Source organism: Aspergillus pseudodeflectus, assembly GCF_044049435.1.
Source record: "Aspergillus pseudodeflectus strain CBS 756.74 chromosome Unknown BJX68scaffold_6, whole genome shotgun sequence".
NCBI lineage: Eukaryota > Fungi > Ascomycota > Eurotiomycetes > Eurotiales > Aspergillaceae > Aspergillus > Aspergillus pseudodeflectus.
In genome coordinates this window covers 868920-888132 of record NW_027263782.1, presented here as the reverse complement: position 1 = coordinate 888132, position 19213 = coordinate 868920, and the positions used below count along the sequence as shown (strand labels likewise).

Below are 19213 nucleotides of genomic sequence, written 5' to 3'. Positions count from 1 at the left end.
AAGTGAAAATATAATTTTCACCCTGTGAATCAAGATTTTTCGCGATGCGATACGGGGACTTTCGAATACTGTGATTGAACAGGTCCTGGCACGAAATGACTCCAACCCAGTTGCTCGGGTCTTAATTTCCAAGCGTTGATGCACGAAAATATTCCCGATTAAAAGCCGGAAAAGTATAGAGGGATTGAATAGAGGGGAGGAAGAACCTCATCTCCAATTATGATAACGAAGCAATTCACTTTTTGTTTGCGGTCACCATGGCCTTTAGAATCCCCTTCGCGCAGGCTTCCTGGGAGGAGTACCTCTCCGGCCAGGAGGCCCAACTTCCCTCGCTCCCCGCCGTTGAGGGTGTCTCTGATCGGGTTATCCGCGTTCTAGGCGGGAACCCAGGCAGCATGCAACTGCAGGGGACGAACACGTATCTCGTGGGAACGGGCAGCTCCCGCATCTTGATTGACACCGGCCAGGTATATTTCCTTTTTTGTGTCTTTGTGTTGACTTTTCTTGAACTAAGGTTACTCATAACAACCCCACCAATATAGGGCAAGCCGATCTGGATACGTCGACTCATCAAAGTCCTAGAGGGCAGAAATATAGACATAGCCTACATCCTCCTAACTCACTGGCACGGAGACCACACAGGTGGTGTCCCCAACCTCGTGGCATACGACAAGTCGCTGTCAACGCGCGTATACAAGAACCGACCCGACAAAGGCAGCGGCCAGAAGAATATCCTCGACGGGCAGACCTTCCGTGTCGAGGGAGCCACCATCCGCGCCGTCTTCACACCCGGCCACGCAGTCGACCACATGTGCTTCCTGTTAGAAGAAGAAGATGCCCTCTTCACCGGCGATAATGTTCTCGGTCACGGATACTCGGTCGTCGAAGATCTGGGCGCATACATGGACAGTCTGACTCGCATGGCCAATCTACGGTGCCCGCTGGGCTACCCGGCGCACGGCGAGAAGATTGTCGATTTACCGAGCAAAATGAAAGAGTACATCCAGCATAAAGAATTTCGTATCCGGCAGGTCTTTTCGGCGCTCGAGAGAAGCCAGATGAGCGGCGAAAGGCAGGGACGCGGTCGAGGCGGCATGACCATACGCGAGCTAGTGGAAGCCATGTATGGCAACGTTCCAGAGAGCGTTGAGAAGGCCCTTGTTCCATTCCTCAGTCAGGCTCTGGGGAAACTAGCAGAGGATCGCAAGGTTGGGTTTGAAGCGGGTGAGCCGACGAACCGGCGGTGGTTTGTTAGCCCTAAGAAGGGCTGACCGAGAATGCTAAGCAGGAGCCTTTTGTGGATTGGATAGAATGGCGAAGTATTGATTTTTTGTTTATTTTTCTCATCAGTTTCTTTCAACAAGCTGCGTGGCCAGAGGATAATGCTAGTACTGGTGGTTAATCGGAGCGCTGTACCTAGTACTTACCCACCAAGCATGCCCTAGCTTAAATAGAAGCCCTAGAAACATCAATTCATCATTCGACGCGTTACATCTTTACTTCGCTACGATTGTAGATGTACAAGAGGATACACCTGCTTCTACCATGGCAGATCGACAACAGCCTCCAGGAATGTGTCTCTTTGGGTATCTATCTAGACTTGCCCGTGCAGGAAATATTCACGACATCCCTGGCCATCCTCGGACAATTCCACCACACACACAGTCTCTCTCTCTTAAAATCCGATATCCAAACCAAACCTGCCGCCCGGATTATAACCAGGCGCTGTTAATTTCAGAGAGTTCGACGGCATGATAAACGAGCTCTGATTTTCCCTCTCACGGCGCGTAAACCTATACCCACAACTGAGGCCCGAAGTCAGCCCTGTCCTTGCCCAACCAACCGACCGAACCGGATTGAACCGCCATGGCCAGCTCGCCGTCAAAAGACAACTCATCCCTTCCGATCCTCATAATCGGCGCGGGCCTTTCAGGCCTGACCATTGCGCGTCTCCTCACAAATGCCGGAATCCCCAACATTATCTTCGAAGCGTCCCCACCGTCCCGAAACCAGGGGTACGCCATCTCCATCCGCGACTGGGGCTACACATCGCTCCTCTCTGCCCTCGGTGGGATCCCGCTGTCAAGTTTGACGAAGGGTGTCGCGCCGGACCGCCACATCGGTGGGTCTGGATGGATCGATCAGGCGCTGAAAGATAACCATACGGGCGCTTGTCTTGTGAAGCCGCCGCCAGAGGCAAAACAGAGCATTGTAAGGGCGAATCGCAATGCGCTGCGCGGGTGGATTACGGACTGCGGGGAGGAGGAGATTGATATACGCTTTGGGCATCGACTTTGTGGGATTAAGCACGAGCTTGAAAGTAACAACCAGGGAGAGGATGGACACGCGAATGGAGGTATCGGACAGGTGATCATCGCGGAATTTGAGAACAGTGCTCGGTACAAGGGTAGTATGATCGTTGCCGCAGATGGTGTCCACTCCGCCGTTCGAAGTCTCGTACTCCCTGAGGTGATTCCCGAAGTCGTACCTGTCGTCGTATTTCATGGAGAACTGCGTCTTCCCCGCGAGGAATTTGACAGAGTCGTCCGTCCTCATTGTGGGGAGAGCAACATCCTTGCGGGCGTCGGAGACGGATTCAACACTCCGCTGACAATATGCAACATCACAAACACGGAAGTACAAATGGACTGGTCATATTCAAGACCCAACACTGGCGCAGACGATCCGTTGTACAAGCCTGATATATCAGCCGAAGAGGCCAAGATTATCCCACCCGCTCTGTTAGAGGAGATCGCAACACGGGACCTGGCGAAGCCGTGGTCGGTGTTCTTGAACGGGGAGGCGATGAAGAGTCATCGGGTGTTCAACTGGGTTAGCCGATGCGTGTTTGTGACGAGAGATGATGTGGATTGGTGTGCGAAGAAGGGAGTGGTTTTTCTTGGTGACTCGTGGCACGCGATGCCGATTTTCGGCGGGGAAGGGGGCAATCATGCGATTGTTGACGGAGTGGAGTTGGCAAAGGCCTTGGAAAATGCAAAGAGAGAAAACCGGGAGTTGGAAAAGGCCATCAAGGTATATTATGATGGAGCGTGGAGAAGGTGTCAGGATGCGGTGAAGCGGTCGAGGCAAAGATTTTATACACTGCATCGCCCGATGAGTGAGTGGAGGGAGATCGCGGAGAAGCGGAGCCAGGTTCAAAAATGATCGCCATGAACTAGTCATTTCCATAGCACTGCCATATCGGGCCTAGTCATTAGGTACCGCAGCTACGTTACCTAGATCAATGATCAATCCTCTTCTTCCTGGCAGTTACCTCTTCTCTTCCTTGCGCTACTCATCAATTGTGAGCTCATTAATCTTGATATAGAGAGCAAAGTGAATTAAAACGACGCTCAAGTCGAAACATGGAAGAAGCAGATAGGCACCGGCAGGGAAATGATCCGCGGGAGCGAAAGGCTGCGCAGCCTGGCGGATCAGGGACAGCTGCAGTCTGGCACTGCCTCCCATTCTCGGTATGTTGTTGCCTATCTTCTTCCTTACGAAGGGCCACTGATAGCATGAGTAGTCAGAGAACCTCGGTAGCAGAGTCCGACACAAGATATCGCCAACTCCTCCTCGACGCCGACGAGTTCGTGAAAAGACATGAACTGGACAAGATCCGTGGCGAGACTCGGGCCGGGGCTGTGCTGTCTTGATGAATATAGCGAAGATAACTCGTTCCAGTAGGAGAATGAGTTGGAGGATAAAGATGGGATCATTGTAGGTGTGAGGTATATTAAGAATGTGAGTTGTCCACTGTCTTGTTGTGCGCTATGAAGGTGAAGGTGGTATGTCAAGATGGTCGCTAACTCGACACCGCGTTGTAGGTCCTTTCGAAGCTCGAAGAGCTGTTTGTGTAGACTCCGTCTGTGAATGCTAAATTCGTATATGTATATACCGGGGTATCACTATCAATAAATGCTGCATAGACACTCAGTGTCACTAGTCATCCACACAAACTTTACCATTTAATCGAGACCAAGGCCCATTTGAGCGCTGATTCGACCGCGCCAGCCTTGTGCCAGGCCTCGCAGACTGAGCTTCCGAAGCCCAGATATCACTGCTCGCCTGGCCCGCCTGGTCATCCTCAAGGGCCTCCTCGAGGCTTTGATTCAGCAAATCATACACTCTCTGCAGCTCCTGCTGTGCGACCTGAGCCCGCTCGCTCCCATCGCCCACCTTTTGCTCCACGTATTCTTTCACATTTGACCCAGCCGCTGCGGATGCAAACGCCCATGCCTCGGCCATATTGATGATTTCGTCCTGTTTGGCCGGATCTGGTTGGCTTGCGGCTTGCCGGGAACCAAGTGCTGCAGTGGCATGCTTAAATCGAGGCTGGCGAGCGAGGATCGGGTACTCGGGGAGGAGATGGCTCTCGTCGCTCAGACGGTTGAGGATGCGAAGCGTCGTGGCCTTTTCCTTAGCGAGTAGGCCAGATAGGTAGAACTTTTGCAGCGCCAGAGACCGTTGGTTCTTGGATAGCGGGTGGAGAATACTGCTTGCAAATGACAAGACCTCAAGCGGTTCTATTGGGAGGGATTCTTCGACGGACATGCCTCGGAGGTCTGGAGGCTGGGATGGAGGTTTCGTGGACGCCGTTAAGACAGGCTGGCAAGCTCGAGCTGCGGCCTCGAGCAAGCGCTTGCGGGTATCCGTGTATGCCGCATACTGTTCCCGAATCCGGACCCGTTGTTCCTCGAGGATCCGAGCGGACTCTTCGATTTCTTCGGCGGGCAGCTCCGCCACGGGGGCTTCTCCGTTGTTTCCACTGCCTACCAACTTCTCTTCTACCCAGTGTACCAGTTCATCACGCGTCCGCTGAAGCGCGGCAACTTTGGCTGAGGGGTCAGCGGCATCCTTGCTGAAACCAATCGATTCGTTCCGCGCCTTCAGGTCTTCGTATAGCTTCTTTTCCCGGTCAAGCTGTGATTTCGCACAAATAACCGCCCGTTCCAGTTTTTGAACTAGCCCTTCGATATCACTATCTCTCGCGCCACTGCCGTTGTGGTCTTCCTGCACAAGATTCTCGTGGAGGGCGAGCTGGTTCCGATCCCGTTTCTCGAAATCCTCCACAGTAGCGGTATCCCGCCCCCGCAATTCCTGCAGATAATGCCCGAAAACCTGCAGCTTCGCATGCCGACGCCGGTCCTGAACAAGCTTCAAATACGACGACAACTCCAGCGAGCTATCGTGTGAAGGGGTAGCCCCCGGCTCAACCTGCGCAGCAGCCGCCAATTTCTCTGAAACAAGCTGGTGCTGTTTCCTTGAAGCGACATTCGCTTGTAAAGCTTGTAGATATTCCCTCCTGAGCCCCGTAACCTCCGCGGGAATGTGCTTCACCCCCTTCACCGCATTATCGGGCACGCAGAGTGAAAAGTGCGATTGGGCGAGGCGAGTCTGGTGCTCGGGGTCGTTGTCATCGTAGGTGATTAGGGATTGGAGGTAGGCTGTCAGGATCTGTCGGATACGCAGGGTTTCCTGGCGGGTTTTGATGTAAGGAGCGAGAGGTTTAGCAAAGGGAGGAATGTTGGTTGTCGTCGGGGGTTCGTTCGGACGGGCCATTGGGGGGGGCTTGCTGTCGCGCCCTAGTTAGTTCAGGGGTTCAGGAAGAATTGCGTAGGCCGGTCTCGAGCTCTGACGCAAAGCTTATCAAACCGAACTCCAAATATGCTGCCGCTCATCGCTCAGAATCCCTTTTTCTGACTGTTGCTTGTTTGTTTTGCTGTAAATCTTGATTACCTAAGCGGAGGAAAGCTGCACGTGACATGTCAATTTCGTTCTTGTCTCTCTTCTTTCTCCTGCAGTGATGATGAACAGTGGCATTTGACTTACATTATTATTGACTTATTGTCGCCTATACTCGGACTGACATATCAGTACTGCGCTATTCATGCGGAGTTGTTGATCAATTGCTCCGAAACCGGTTTTGAACGTATTGATTCCACCCGGGGTCGCTCAAACGGCGGGCCATATCTGCAGATGTCAAGAGCTCGGAAATGCGAGCTTGAGGACCTAAGGAATGCGCAAAGGGCTGCCTCGGTCTATGCTTCTTCGGAGCTGTGCGAATTGTCGATAAGACCTTGGCACAATTCGTTTGATAGCAGGTTTGACCCTTCGTGAGCGAAGGAGGCAGGTGTCGCAAGTAGCCTGCATGACTACTAGCTGCAGCTGCAACTGCAACAGGGTATTCTGCATGGTCTGCATGGAGATAGGTAACAATGGGCATGTTCTTGCGTTGGCTACTTGACCGAGTCTCGGAGCCTCGACGATATCTTTAGTAAGGGTTGAAGGACGCTGGCACAGGCAGTCGATGATATTGGAACCATTCCTGTACCCTCTGCAAATCCAACATCAATAAAAAATTGCTTCTATTCCATGGCAACGCCGAGCATGAACCATGAGTTTAATATGGAAACTGGAACAAAGACGCCCGGAGAAGGTTGCTGACATGTCTCATGCATTCTCTTTGTTCATCTCGCTAAGGCGCATCCCTCCCTCTCGTTCTCCCTCAGGGCCATCAACAAGGGGTGACGTGCAGAGAGCTCCCTGTCCGACTCACTATGATCTCTTTTCTTTCTCATCGAGCCCCTTGAAAAGTAGATTAAGCTGCCTGTGGCCCCGTCATCTTTCGTTTCCTTCTTTCTCCCTTGTATCCGAGATCCATTCGCACAATGTCCCCAGAACTCGCCCAAGTCCCCTTTTCATACTCAAGATCCCGACCCCGCGCGGCGACAGAAAGGGCGCAGGCATTGGGTCCTCCGACAATCTCGAAGTGTCAAAGCCCCGATGTCGCAGGCCAATCCGGGGAGCATGGACGTGCCAGAGCAGCATCCGGTAAGTCTACAGCACACAACATACGGTTATTCGTCTAATCATGGCCGGTTTCAGGGTCACTGCGACAGCCGAAACCCCTCTCTCCCTCTGATATTCATTCCATTCTTGAGCAGGAACAGGAAGCGATGGTGGGTCACCCGAAAGTCCCCCTTCAAGGGAGATCAATCTCACCCAACCCGTCTAGGTCAACCGTCTGTCAAGGGAACTCACCCTCCTCCGCAACCAAACAGCCTCTGTCGCATCTACCACATCGTCTACCTCAACCTCATTCAACGACTCTCTCGAGACACTTTACGGGTCCACATACATCTCCGGCCCTGTATACCCCACAGCATCGCGTCGACACAGATCCTCCTCGAGCTTGAGCGCCTCATACTTTCCAGTCATCCAGGGATCAAGAGCAAGCGGTCGAAGCCGACGACCGTCCCTTGTATCGCCGCAGCGATCTCAAAGCCTTATCTCCGTCACATCGCAGCCCCACGAGCGAAGGCACGATCAGTCCTCTCATGTCGCACACAGCGCGCGCTTTCGCCGCAGCTCCCTCTCGCAACAGCGTGCACTCTCAGGCCCAGCGGTCCTTCGTCCGGATGAGATAGCTTCGCGCGGGGAAATGGAGTCGCTCAAGAATGAGAATGAGATATTGCGGCGGCGCATACGGGATCTCGAGCTCGAGCTCAATGGGCAGAACAATTCGAGCGCATAATCGAGTCCAATACCGCCGCATGTTATCACATGAGACGAACTCATAGAGCCATTGTCTCCAATCAATCTTCCCTATTTAATTTCGTTAATCTCTGAGCCACATTTTTCGACGGTCGATGCATGTTCATCGCAACAGGGAATCGTTTGGTGACACGGAGTTTATATTTCTCGCATATTCGTTTCGCTTCGCTCATTTCTTTTTCTTTACAATTCTGGCGCCAGCTATTTTTATCATAATGCTACTGCCTTGGTCTATACTTATCGATATGGCTGAATACCTGGGAGTTGTTTGCGAGACGTGATCAAAGCGTGGCCCACTGTGGCTGTGCGCAGCTAGTGAGATACGTCATAGTGTGTGGCGGTAATCGTCATCCATGCAATAAATACCCCGCGAGCTGTTCCCTTTTCCTGTTCCTGTTACCAGTCAACCTTTCCATCTCTCTACAAAATCCTATATCAGCTTTCTCTCTCTAGTCAATACCATCATCACAATGTCCGACCACACTACCGTTCACGTCTCGGGCATCTCCCCCTCCACTACCGAGAAGGAGGTCCAGGACTTCTTCAGCTTCTGGTATGCGCCCAACTTTGCAGCTGCTTTGATTTCATTCCTAACCAATTTTTACAGCGGCAAGATTGTCAGTATCTCAGTCACACCCACCTCCAGCGAACCCGACGCCTCCAAGTCCGCAACAGTGACATTCGAAAAGGATGCGTAAGTCCGACCCCGCAACGTCACCCGCTCATCACCTATAACACATCAACTAACCAACACAGCGCCGCCAAAACCGCCCTCCTCCTTGACCAAACCAAGCTAGGCAGCTCAATCGTCCACGTCGAAGCTGCTCAAAGCATCGACGACCTCGCAGGCTCGCACAGCGCCACGGCCTCCGAAGCCAAAGACGAGCACAACCACGACCTCGAGCAAGAGGACAAGCCGCGCTCGCGCATCATCGCCGAGTACCTCGCACACGGCTATACCATTAGCGACCAGGCCATTCAAAAGGCCATCTCGCTCGACCAGAAGCACGGTTTCTCCGCGCGCTTCACAAACGCCCTGAGCAACTTTGACAAGAAGACCGGTGCGACGGATCGCGCAAAGGGGCTTGACGAGAGCTACAAGATCTCCGATAAGGCATCGAGTGGCTGGCGCGGACTACACAGTTACTTTGAAAAGGCCCTGGGCACGCCCTCGGGTCAGAAGCTGCGCGAATTCTACGCCCAGACCGATAAGCAGGTGCGCGACATTCACAGTGAGGCGAGGAGGCTCGCGGACTTGAAGAGTGGTAAGGCGGAGAAGTCGGAGACTGAAAAGACAGAGACGGAGAAGCCCACTGAGGGCGACACTTCTACCTCTGCCGCCGCTGCCGCTGCTGCACCGGCTGGTGCTGTCCCCCCTGGGGCTGAGACTGCTCCTGGTTCTGCTACCTTTGCCGAGAAGGCGAAGTTTGATTCCTGAAGCTCTTGTTGCCCTAGTGCTTCTTGATGATTGTAACTTAATGACCACCTATGTGACGTTGTTTATGACCTCCACAATTTCCGCAGTTGTGTTCTAGCATGATGTCATTCTTATTCTTCTCTGTGCATTCCTTGCCTGTCTGCGACAGTACAAATTGAATTGATTCAGATTCTTCCTCCAGCTTACCAGAGATGTAACAATCGTGGCACTCAAGACCATGTGGGATGAATTGAAAACTATGTAAAACACTTACCCTTAAGTCCACTGCTATGAGAGTCCAACCAGCCAGACCAGATTGCAGGCTCAGCTGCATCCACTCTACTCTGTACACGACTTCTACACCTTTTAATTTCTCAAACGCCAAACCTGAAAATGCCAGAATATAGAATATAATGAATTCTTTCATCATAATTCCCTCATAATAACCTCATAATATACAAAGCAAATCCCAATTCAATAAAATCCCCTAGTTCACAGTCCCCTAGTTACAAGTCCCCTTCTTATACTTCGCCGCCTCAATCTCCTCAAGTGGATGAACCGGGTTACTCGTCAACCCAGCCGTCCCGCTCATCCGCTCGTCGTCCTCTTTACCCTTGTGGGCCTCCGCCGTCTTGGGCGCGTACTCTGGTGGCGGGGCGAACTTGGCGTCTGTGCGGCCGGAGCCGGGAGGGGAGTTCTCTTGAGCGCCCGTTTGGGCCTCGGGGGGTGGGGATTGGCGGCCGGAGAGACGGGCAGACATTTTGAGGGATGTGCTTTGGGTGGGTTGGTTCGGTGGTGGTTGTTTGGTTGTTGAGGTTCTTCGGCGTGGGTTAGTTGGGCTGAGAGGCTGAGGTGAGCGGAGGTACCTTGTGGATTGCGTTTGGTTAATGGTAATCAACTGTGGTATGTTGTATGAGTTGAAGCAAGGAGGTTATTGTAGGGTTTAAATATATCAAGTCAATGCTTACGAGGTACGTCTTCAGTAACATCATGATGACGTTGTGGGTCTAGAGCAGCGGGTGCGAACTCGGTGAAGACCAAGAGGTCACCCTGCGGAATGGCCCCACAAGCTGCACTCTTGCATAATAGCACAGTCGATTCTTTGGTTACGGAGTTGTTTGATCGACAAAAAGGAGTAGCCTGACGTGACTGCACAAGGTGGTCTGGAAGAAGTGTGGTCTCGATTATATAATCACGTGATGGTAACTATCTGACATCAAGTCCCAGTTATGTCCAGGCATTCATGGCGTTTTCCGCGTAAGGTTTTCTGCTTTTTTCTGTTCTTGTCCGTGGAAAATCAAGTGTGCATTATATTCTCATGCTCATGCCGTGGAAAGGAAGGAAATGGGGGAGAAGCTGATCAACTGGGGGAATCGGGGCGAAAGGACGGATAGGGCAAGGGAGGGGCGAATGATGAGGATGGGACTTTTGACAGGACTCGTAACAGGATAAGAATAGGCGAAGGGGGTTCAGTACTGTCATTAGATGGAACAAAAGAAATGATCTCGCGACAGAACGTTCTAAACAGGGAGGAAAGTAAAACAATAAGCATAGGTCACGTTATGACGTATCCTGTGGCTGCGTGACGATATACTCGGCACGAACAATAAGTGTCCAAAACGGAGGCCACAAATCAACATGGCTTCGTTCATATCGTAGACATGCGTATTTCACCTGGAGTCGACAGGTTTCCAATCGACTGCCCGGTTGCTTTTTTTTAACACCAGTGTCAAAATCTATTGGTTTCCGTTGGCTTGAGCGGCAGCTTTGGCAGCCTCGTCATTGGCCGCGGCGAGAGCCTTTGCATCCGCTTCGTGGAAAACAGACTCGATGACCTGCTTCTCTTCCGCGCTTAGAATATTCGTCAAGTTGTCATAAAGTTGTGGTTGTTCTTGTTGGAGACCTGCACCAAGTTAGCTGAAATCCCACACGGAACGAGCGCGAACATACCCAGGAACACTTGTTTGAAGAATCCATAAGGCTCGACCTTGTCCAAAGGAGTTTCGAGTAAGCTCTCCTCGTCAAGCTCATCATCCTCTTCATCGCCAGCGAAAGAGCCAAACTTTTGCGCCTAAAGAGAGTTAGTTGTTGAAGAATGATAGAGTGGATATAACTTACCTCTTTGTTCAAAAAGTCAAGGTAAGCGGCACTCTCGTCGGGAATATCACCCTCAGGGCCAGCCTCGGCCTCATCCTGCTCGGTCCACTCAACCTCTCCGTCCCAGTCGTTGCCCTCGTCCTCATCCTCGTCATCATCATATACAAAGTCCGACTCCTTGGTTGCCTCTTCGCGGTCTAGAGAAATTTAGCGCCAACTCATTAGATTAATCGAGGATACATACTCTTGATAGCCGCAGGCAATGTCTGGAACAGCCTGGTGACACCTTGGAGCAACCTGGGCCAGCCCTGCTGTACGCTGGCCGGGACATTGTCGGCCTTGAGTGTAAGCAGCGAGCTGATAGCGACGATCGAAAGGGTCTTGTCGTGGACACGTCGGAAGTTGTCAATGTTGGAGAACCAAGTGCTGAAGAATTTGTTGGTCCAGCCCTTGGCTTCGAGGACCTGCAGACTGAGAACAGGGTTGTAGTAGATGGCGTTGATGACCATCTCCATCAGGTGGAGACGGTACGATTTTGTCCGCGCCTCGCCCGCATCGATGACGTTCATGGCGAGTTCGATAAAGACAGGAATGTACTGGTCAATGTAGCCACGCAGGTTCAGCATAACAGTCTCCGCAAGCTTGCACCCGCAGATTCTGTCAACACCACCCACTTTCTCGTCACGGAAAATGTCCTCAACCATGCTGACAACAGCGGCTAGGTAGTTGGGGTTTTGAACCATCATTTGAGAACCGTAGGCGACGTAGTTGTCCAGCGCGGGTAGCATGTCTTCCAGATACAGCTCGGCTCCAGCCTTGAAAGTCTTGTGGATGAGCTCAAAGGCCTGCCACATGGTGGGGGAGATGGACTTGGAAGCGAATGTGCAGCTGTCGATAATTTCGAAGACTTCGTTGTACAGATCGTAGAGCTTGTTCTCGAGGGTGATGCTAATGACAGGCATGAGAATAGTTTCGAGATGAAGGAGCACGTCGGGTGTGCTCTCCAGAGTAAGAATAAGGGTGCCGATTGTCTGCAAAACACCGAGAGCAGTAATGCTCTTGTCGTCCAAGAAGTCACCATAGGTGTCTTCCTCGCCCTTGGCGGCATTCCGCTCCAGTAGCTCGCCGACAATGCGCATGTAGGTATCGCGCAGCTGTTCGCTGAGGGCCACGGCGAAAGGAGTAAGCTCTGCAGAAAAGACTTCGACAAAGTCTTCCATCACGTTAGCCAGAGCATCAACGTCAACTTCATTGGCGAGCTTGAGAAGTTGCTGCATAATCTGGGGAATGTTCTGCTGCATGGAGGTACGGATGACATCGTGTCGGATGAGAGGCTGGAGAGCGAGGGCGGCCTCCACTCTGACGGGCAGTTCAGTGTCCGTCATGGACTCGAGGATGTTTCGGTAAATGATCATCAGGTTATTGGGGTCCTTGAAGTCAAGCTGTTCGAATTTCTCCAAAGTGTCGCAGGCACGCGCACGGAGGAATCCGTGAGGGCTGCGGAACTCGGGGAAAACGTGTCGAACGAAAAAGTATTCGACCTGGTCCGCAATCGGACTCTTCTTTCCAAGAATGACAGATGCGAGAGAACCAATCATTCGGAGAGCACCCTCCTTTTCCCGCGGCTGCTTCTGGTCATCGGGAGCAGCCTCATACTTGCTAACGACACCGTTGACAAATGTGAGGATCGAAAACGTCTGCTTCTTGCGGTTCTTGGTCAAGGTGACCAAGAAATTCGTAGCCGCGACATCAGGAGCCGAGACCTCCTCGTAGTAGTTTAGCTTTCGGTGAAGATACTCGGACGGGTCGGTCTGGAACAGCTCAATGTCATCGTCTGTTTGGCAAAGAATAGGGAAGACAAAGTGGGCAATCAAGTTATCCATGTGCGCCTTGAGGTGATCCCACATGGACTTGGGCTTGACGCATTCCTCGAAGAAGATCAGAGTATAAGAAAGAGCAGGGTTGCTGAGCCACTGCCCCTTGGAGACATATTTGTCAATCTCTTGCAGATAGCCCTTGAGAATCTCCGGCGCAAAAGTTGAGATGAAAGCCTTCGCAAACTGGGAGTAGTCTGGGGAGCTAGATTTCGTGATGGTGGTGGGGTTTCCATATCTAAAAGGTGTTAGAGGAGAAGAACTCGACTTAAAATTCACATACCTGATGAATAGACGGTTCAGGTTGGCGTAGGCCCATTTCTTGCACTTCCACCAGTGGTTGAGCTCGCGCTCCTCCTTTGATTCCATCATCGAGTTTGCAGGGGGGTTCTTGGCGATAATGCGCAGGAACAAAGTGCACCAGTCGACTGTCGCCTGATGCGACTGCAGGTGCGGTGAAAGCTCAAACTATTCAAATCAGTCCCGATCTCGTTGCTCTCTTGCACAGCACTCACGTAAATAGCATGCTTGTATGACTTCACCACAATCCGGAGCATCTCCGCCGCCTCCAAACTCTCCTCATCGACCAGTTTCGATCCGATGCTCAGCAGCTGAGGGAACGAATGTTCAATGATCTTGTCAAACTCATCCCGCTTGTCGCCCGCCTTGAACCGATACACGCGGCAGATAGCCAACAGACACTGTAGACCCGCGTAGACCGAGCTCGCATCGTTTGTACCCAGTAATTGCATGGTGATATCCAGGAACCCGGGCCATTGTTCGGGGAAGTCATGCTGCAGGATCTTCTGGAGGAGAGGGACGAGCTGGGCGCGAACGTTGGGAGGCGTAGATACCAAGGCCGGGATCAGCCTCTCTCGGAAGCCCGGCTTCTCTTCATCGGGGATCGGTGCGCGCAACGGGCTCTCTTCGTGCGGGGACCATCCTCGGTTGATTCGATTCTTCAGATACACACCCGCTTTCCTTATCGTTAGTAAGTTCGGTTCTCGAAAAAGCAGCCTCGTTCAAGCAAAACCCACGCCGGATGGCAGATTTTCAGACATACCCGATAGTTGGACGGCATTGACCTGCTCCCCCTGCAGGATATCCAACAAGGCGTTTATAAAACCCGGTTGCGTCTCGGCCTTGAGATTAGAGAGCAGTTGTCAGCAACGAGTAACCCCTCGAATTCCATCTTCGCCGCTCAGCACATACATATTTCAAATCAATCTCCGCTTGCCGACGATTGTCCGCATTGGCGTCAAGTGTAGCCTGGATGCGGTTCCGCAGCGCTGCAACATCCATATCGCACCAAAACAACGACCCCCTGGTTGCACAATAGTTGACCTCGAGAAGAAAAGATCCCCGCAAAAGAGTGGTGGAATCAAAGAAGCGCGGCGGGGGGGTACGAGGAGGGGAAAGATAAGAAGAGGGAGGATCAATAAGGAGAGAGCAGATTTGGGTTTGTTGGGTTTGGTTTTCTTCTCGTGGATTTTCAGGCGGTGTTGGCCCCGCGCCTAGGGCAGCGAATCAAACCGCCTACGGCCCCGCGCGGTAAGAGAATTTTCATCCAGGATTGTGGTTCACAGAAGAGTTGGAGGGGCATTATTATTATGAAATGAGAATATTGAGCTGCCAAGGTATATTAGGACTTAGAGACTTCGATTCTAGGCCCTTTGTGGATAGCGAGTGTGGTTGTGCCCAGCCAGCGCCCCTTCTGTACTCTTACAGATTTTTCTGGCAGAAAAAAAAAATAAAGCCCAAGTTTGCCCACGTGGGAACGGTAACGGAGAGCCGAGACAACGAACCACAAGGAGGGAGATACTGGGTATCTTATCGCCTCATCATCCGTTTCTATCTATATTGACACAACCTTTCACATGTACAGGGACGCCGCGAAAATCACATCCCTCTTGATCTTCTCCTGCGCCTCCTGCATTTTCGCATACAGAGTCGGGTCTCCAACCAGCTTCGCCGCATTCTTTACCTCGCGACAAGTCTCGTCAAGTCGAGTAATCGTCCGAACAATGGTCCCCTCCATCACATCCGTGAGGTCTGTGATCCGGTTGAACGACATTCCCTTGGCCCATTCGTAGACGACCTCTGCCAATCCAAACCGCGGTTGGCTGGCAAAGTCGTTTTGGTCCTCGCTCGATTGGATGACCTGATGCAAGATTTGCACGTCGTTGACCTTTTCTGATATCCGTACAATGGCCTCCTTGCCCTTTTCCAGGCGTGGCGTCAAGGTGGGTACATTCTCCGTCTTTTCCTGGAATACAAAGGCGGATAGAAGAGCCACGATTTCCTCGGGTTCATAGTCAGCAAGAACATTCTCCAGGATAAGCTCCGTCAAAACGAGTTCATCGGCAGAGTGTATCTATAGATCTTAGCAATCATCAAGAAGCCCACTGTGTCAAACTTACCTCGCAGGCCACTTTTCCTTTTAGTTGGACGCGAGACTGCTCGTCCACGAAGCCGAGGTCCTTGAGCACCTGAATACGCTGTTCGTAGTCAGGAAGGAGCTGAAGGTTCTGGTCCGACATGAGCTGCTTCAGCGCAGAAATGTTCTCTTTGATTTGCCACTCGTCGCGTTGCATCTCGAACTAGGGCACTGTTAGCACAGGCATGACGTTCGATGGATTGTGAAGACGTACGTGTTTGACGAATTGAGGACACTTGAGACTCTCGCATGACTGAGCAATAGCCGCCTGTTCGCGCCTCTTATCCAGGATATCCCGCAGCTGTAGTTCCTTGATCCTAGCCCAATCTAGTTCGTCCCAAACCGGCGTGGTCCAAGAAGAGCATAACTTGGACAGTTCCTTGTCCGCAAACTTGATTGCCTCTGCGGGATGGTCAGATCTGCTGTTATAAGGGATAGACTTGTGGTGACGGAGTTTGTCCGTTTGATCGACAACCCACCTTTCTTAATATTGAGGTACCACGGCGGACCACTGACTTTGACCATGGTGTTGGTGACACACTCAATATCAGTAATTGGAATCTTGAAAACTTTGAGTGTCATGTCAAGGGCACGAGTAGGCAGGGGGTTAAAGAACTGTCTGAATGCCGGGAGGAAGGGCAAAATCTCGCTCGGGTGGCGCTTGTTGGCCAATTTTCCTATCTCGAGGATTTGTATAACAGGATTGGCGCCTCCGCCGACTTCTCGGACTATGACACCTGCTGTTCGGAATCCGTCCTGTAATGGTCAGCATCATACCGAAGTGTGGGGTGCGGGTACGGATATTACCTTTCTATACACTACCAGACGCTTGGGTATGAGCAGCCGTTTTCCTACAGGGGACGAAAGTAACATCAAATGCAACTCGCTCGTCAATTTGCTGTACTCAATCGCTGCGTCATGGCACGCTGCGAGATCAACATCACAAATCTCGCAAGGCTCACGTTTGATCTTTTCCAAACTAGCTTCTGAGATTTGTACCTGCTTCTCGTGTTCCGGCAGCAAGGCTTGTGTGGCGTTTTCGCTGAAACTCCTCTTGATCATTTCTTCAATCTTGAGAGCCTCCACACGTAGTAGGTTGAGAATCATGTTGTAAGTAAGTCGGAATTGTGATCGAAGTTTCGTTGGGTCACCCAGGATCATCTTTCTCAGTGCGCCAGCAGGAGGCGCCTCGTCCTTGCCGGAATTGACGATAATCACGTAGCCAACTGTGTCGAGACCTCGTCTGCCAGCACGCCCCGCCATTTGAGTATACTCGCCGGGGAGTAGGTCCCTGAATCCCTTGCCATCATGCTTGCGGAATCCTGAAAACACCACTGTACGGGTGGGCAGGTTCAGCCCCATGGCAAACGTTTCGGTGGCGAAGAGAACCTTGACCAAGGTTTTTGCAAACAGAATCTCCACGATTTCCTTCATGATAGGCAAGAGTCCACCATGGTGGACGGCAATACCTCGGCTTAGTAGATCGCGAAGTCGAAGAACCTGCGGCAACACTCGGTCTTCTGCTTTGAGGCGAGTGAGGGATTTCTCGATCGTCATGTGAATTAGACTTTTCTCAGAAGCTGTACAAAAGTCCTGGTTTGATAGCGAGTCGGCGTTTTGCTCGCATCGTTTCTTGGAGAAGACGAAGATACACGCCGGAAGTAGGCTCTCCTTTCGCAGATGCTGAACAACTTGCACCCAAACGGTCTTGTCCTGCGCAGCAGTTGTTCGTCCTCCACCGCGGCCTGTACGAGCAATATTACCGGTGCCTCTATTGGACGGCGCACCTCTTCCTCTTTGTGGCCCTCCACGTTGGCCGCCTCCTCCTCCTCCTCGAGGGGCACCTCTTCCTCCAGGCGCCTGACCACGCCCTCGTCCCTGCTGGCCACCACCCCTGCTTGCCTGAGACTGGGCCTGGGCCTCGGCGGCCTTTTGCGCCTTAATTTTATCCTTTCCAGAGGCGATGTCATCGGCTTCCTTCCAGCCATTCTCAAGGAAGCGTTTGTTCGAGTCGACAATCTTGAATTTGCCCTTTCCAGCCCAGAGATAGTGTTCGAGAGGGACAGGTCGTTTGGCCGTTGAGATAACATAAATATCCTTCTTCTTTGTACGGCCCACCCACGAGGCAAATTCGTAGGTATTGGGCACCGTAGCAGACAGAAGAATTAGAGTGACATGCTCAGGCAGCATGATAATGACTTCTTCCCAGACAACTCCTCTTTCGAGGTCATTCACGTAGTGCACCTCGTCAAAGATGACAAACTCCACGTCTCTGATCAGATCTGCTCCGCGGTAAAGCATACTCCGCAGAATCTCGGTAGTCATGATCAAGCAGCTGGCTTCGGGATTAATCTGCACATCTCCTGTCAGAATACCAACGTCGTCAAAGGTATTCTTGAAATCGCGAAACTTTTGATTACTGAGAGCTTTGATCGGGGAGGTGTAGATGGCTTTCGTCATGTGTTTAGCAGCGAGAGCAATCGCATACTCCGCGACGACCGTTTTACCTGCCGACGTGTGTGCCGCCACAAAGACAGAGTCTCCGTTTTCTAGATGATAGACGGCTTCCTTTTGGAACGTATCCAGCTCAAATGGCCACTCACGAGCCATGTCAGGCACCAAATCGTGAAAGTTGGAGATTTCCTTGTTGACATCCACGACGTGTGCCCATTCCCTGCCGCCCTTCTTTTGTACGGCGGAAAGAAGTGCGTTGCGTGGCTCGAGAGACGGAAACTCGATGGGTAATAAGGAGTCGATATCCTCTTCCTCCTCATCCTCGCTGCTCTCTTCGTCGTCGATTTTCACTCCTCCCTCCACATCGGACATGGTCTCGTCCTTGTCAAGATTGATATCAGCGTCCTCTTCCTGGAGGGTGTTTTCAACTTCTTCATCCTCCTCTGCGGCCTCTTTAGACTTTGCCTCTTCGAATTTTAGCCCACGCGAAAACCCAGGGGCAATTTCCAACAAGCCACCCTCGGAGCCGAAATTGATAATCCGGTCCAGCCCAGTTTGCTTCCCACTGGATCTGGCGATTTCTGCATTTTGAACCTCGGTCTCCATCTCCGCGATCGCCTCAACGCCCTCTAGACCGCCAGGGGCAAACGGGAAAAATCCAGCCGCACCACGGACAAAATCAGCACGACCAGCAGGCCGACGGAGCAAGGACGTCGAATTCTTTGCATTTGCGCTGTTTGCGGGGACGGTAACTTCATGGTACCCAGTAACTCGTCCCTCTAGACCCTCGCGGTCAAAGCGAACAATTGTCCGCGTTTGTGTACCAGCGACCTCGAAGAGGTCAGAGTAATCCGTTGGTACATCCCATCTCCTGGTCAATGCATCAGCCACATTGTCGATCGCATGTCAAGGGGACGACACTTGGACATACCTCTGGAGACGATTCAGCCGCTCCGGACTAAATCTAGGCGAAGGAGTCAAAAACTCATTCTCCAATTCCTGTTTCAGCTCCGCGGCACTTGGTCGTGTTCTGCGTCGAGGCTCGCGGTTTCCATAGGCGCCATTCTCTTCCTCGGCAATGCGTGCGTCAAAGGCCCTTCCACCGAGACCCTGGGAATCTAAATCAAGGCCAGCCAAGGTCGATGCGAGTGTCTCCATTGTTGCCTGGGGGTTTCAGATGAGAAACCCCAGAGATAATAGAACATAAAAGGACGACGTGTCCAGTAGCGGTTGTTCTAAGCTCTTGACGAAACTCTGGAGAGCGGTGCAAAAAGAACCCCGCGTCTTCGGCGGAAGATTCAAAAAATTGAACGAAACGAACAAGAATCTATATGATCAGTTTGATTGGTTAATCAAATGCAGAGGATCCTTTGTAAG

General features: G+C 51.9%; 8 protein-coding genes across 8 annotated transcripts; 5 read left to right on the top strand and 3 right to left on the bottom strand.

Moving 5' to 3' along the window:
* Window positions 1-257: 257 nt before the first annotated feature.
* nscB (metallo-beta-lactamase type thioesterase nscB) lies at window positions 258-1271 on the top strand (the record flags this gene model as incomplete). The annotated part of the gene is made up of 2 exons (XM_071042668.1): window positions 258-467; window positions 543-1271. The coding sequence occupies 2 exons, from the start codon at window positions 258-260 to the stop codon at window positions 1269-1271; spliced, it is 939 nt and encodes a 312-aa protein (XP_070903186.1).
* A 291-nt stretch (window positions 1272-1562) lies between these two features.
* Window positions 1563-3214, top strand: nscC (FAD-dependent monooxygenase nscC). Its single transcript, XM_071038994.1, has one exon. The coding sequence runs from the start codon at window positions 1867-1869 to the stop codon at window positions 3163-3165; it is 1299 nt and encodes a 432-aa protein (XP_070903185.1). The 5' UTR covers window positions 1563-1866; the 3' UTR covers window positions 3166-3214.
* Window positions 3215-3236: 22 nt separating this feature from the next.
* Window positions 3237-3841, top strand: BJX68DRAFT_179643 (uncharacterized protein). The gene is made up of 3 exons (XM_071037183.1): window positions 3237-3473; window positions 3531-3744; window positions 3828-3841. The coding sequence occupies exons 1-2, from the start codon at window positions 3366-3368 to the stop codon at window positions 3654-3656; spliced, it is 234 nt and encodes a 77-aa protein (XP_070903184.1). The 5' UTR covers window positions 3237-3365; the 3' UTR covers window positions 3657-3744; window positions 3828-3841.
* On the bottom strand, window positions 3237-5671 carry BJX68DRAFT_229266 (uncharacterized protein). Its single transcript, XM_071038993.1, has one exon. The coding sequence runs from the start codon at window positions 5560-5562 to the stop codon at window positions 3943-3945; it is 1620 nt and encodes a 539-aa protein (XP_070903183.1). The 5' UTR covers window positions 5563-5671; the 3' UTR covers window positions 3237-3942.
* A 1000-nt stretch (window positions 5672-6671) lies between these two features.
* BJX68DRAFT_263208 (uncharacterized protein) lies at window positions 6672-7537 on the top strand (the record flags this gene model as incomplete). Its single annotated transcript, XM_071044636.1, has 3 exons — window positions 6672-6834; window positions 6889-6962; window positions 7019-7537. The coding sequence occupies 3 exons, from the start codon at window positions 6672-6674 to the stop codon at window positions 7535-7537; spliced, it is 756 nt and encodes a 251-aa protein (XP_070903182.1).
* A 490-nt stretch (window positions 7538-8027) lies between these two features.
* On the top strand, window positions 8028-8995 carry vip1 (putative actin cytoskeleton protein (VIP1); the record flags this gene model as incomplete). Its single annotated transcript, XM_071044635.1, has 3 exons — window positions 8028-8110; window positions 8165-8251; window positions 8314-8995. 3 exons carry the CDS (start codon window positions 8028-8030, stop codon window positions 8993-8995), a joined length of 852 nt encoding a protein of 283 aa, XP_070903181.1.
* Window positions 8996-9476: 481 nt separating this feature from the next.
* BJX68DRAFT_263206 (uncharacterized protein) lies at window positions 9477-9966 on the bottom strand (the record flags this gene model as incomplete). Its single annotated transcript, XM_071044634.1, has 3 exons — window positions 9477-9792; window positions 9841-9872; window positions 9943-9966. The coding sequence occupies 3 exons, from the start codon at window positions 9964-9966 to the stop codon at window positions 9477-9479; spliced, it is 372 nt and encodes a 123-aa protein (XP_070903180.1).
* Window positions 9967-10710: 744 nt separating this feature from the next.
* BJX68DRAFT_253103 (SKI complex RNA helicase subunit SKI2) lies at window positions 10711-18994 on the bottom strand (the record flags this gene model as incomplete). Its single annotated transcript, XM_071042667.1, has 15 exons — window positions 10711-10877; window positions 10925-11045; window positions 11093-11268; window positions 11316-13183; window positions 13229-13413; window positions 13461-13921; window positions 14009-14087; window positions 14158-14214; window positions 14987-15319; window positions 15366-15545; window positions 15597-15784; window positions 15862-16138; window positions 16190-16351; window positions 16382-18707; window positions 18768-18994. The coding sequence occupies 15 exons, from the start codon at window positions 18992-18994 to the stop codon at window positions 10711-10713; spliced, it is 6807 nt and encodes a 2268-aa protein (XP_070903179.1).
* Between the last annotated feature and the right edge of the window lie 219 nt (window positions 18995-19213).

Bases quoted from the DNA above. Each gene is read 5' to 3' on its own strand.
- nscC (XM_071038994.1), top strand. From the start codon at position 1,867: ATGGCCAGCTCGCCGTCAAAAGACAACTCATCCCTTCCGATCCTCATA.
- BJX68DRAFT_229266 (XM_071038993.1), bottom strand. From the start codon at position 5,562: ATGGCCCGTCCGAACGAACCCCCGACGACAACCAACATTCCTCCCTTT.
- BJX68DRAFT_179643 (XM_071037183.1), top strand. From the start codon at position 3,366: ATGGAAGAAGCAGATAGGCACCGGCAGGGAAATGATCCGCGGGAGCGA. The intron at 3,474-3,530 runs GTATGTTGTTGC...ATGAGTAGTCAG, and splicing joins GGCACTGCCTCCCATTCTCG to AGAACCTCGGTAGCAGAGTC.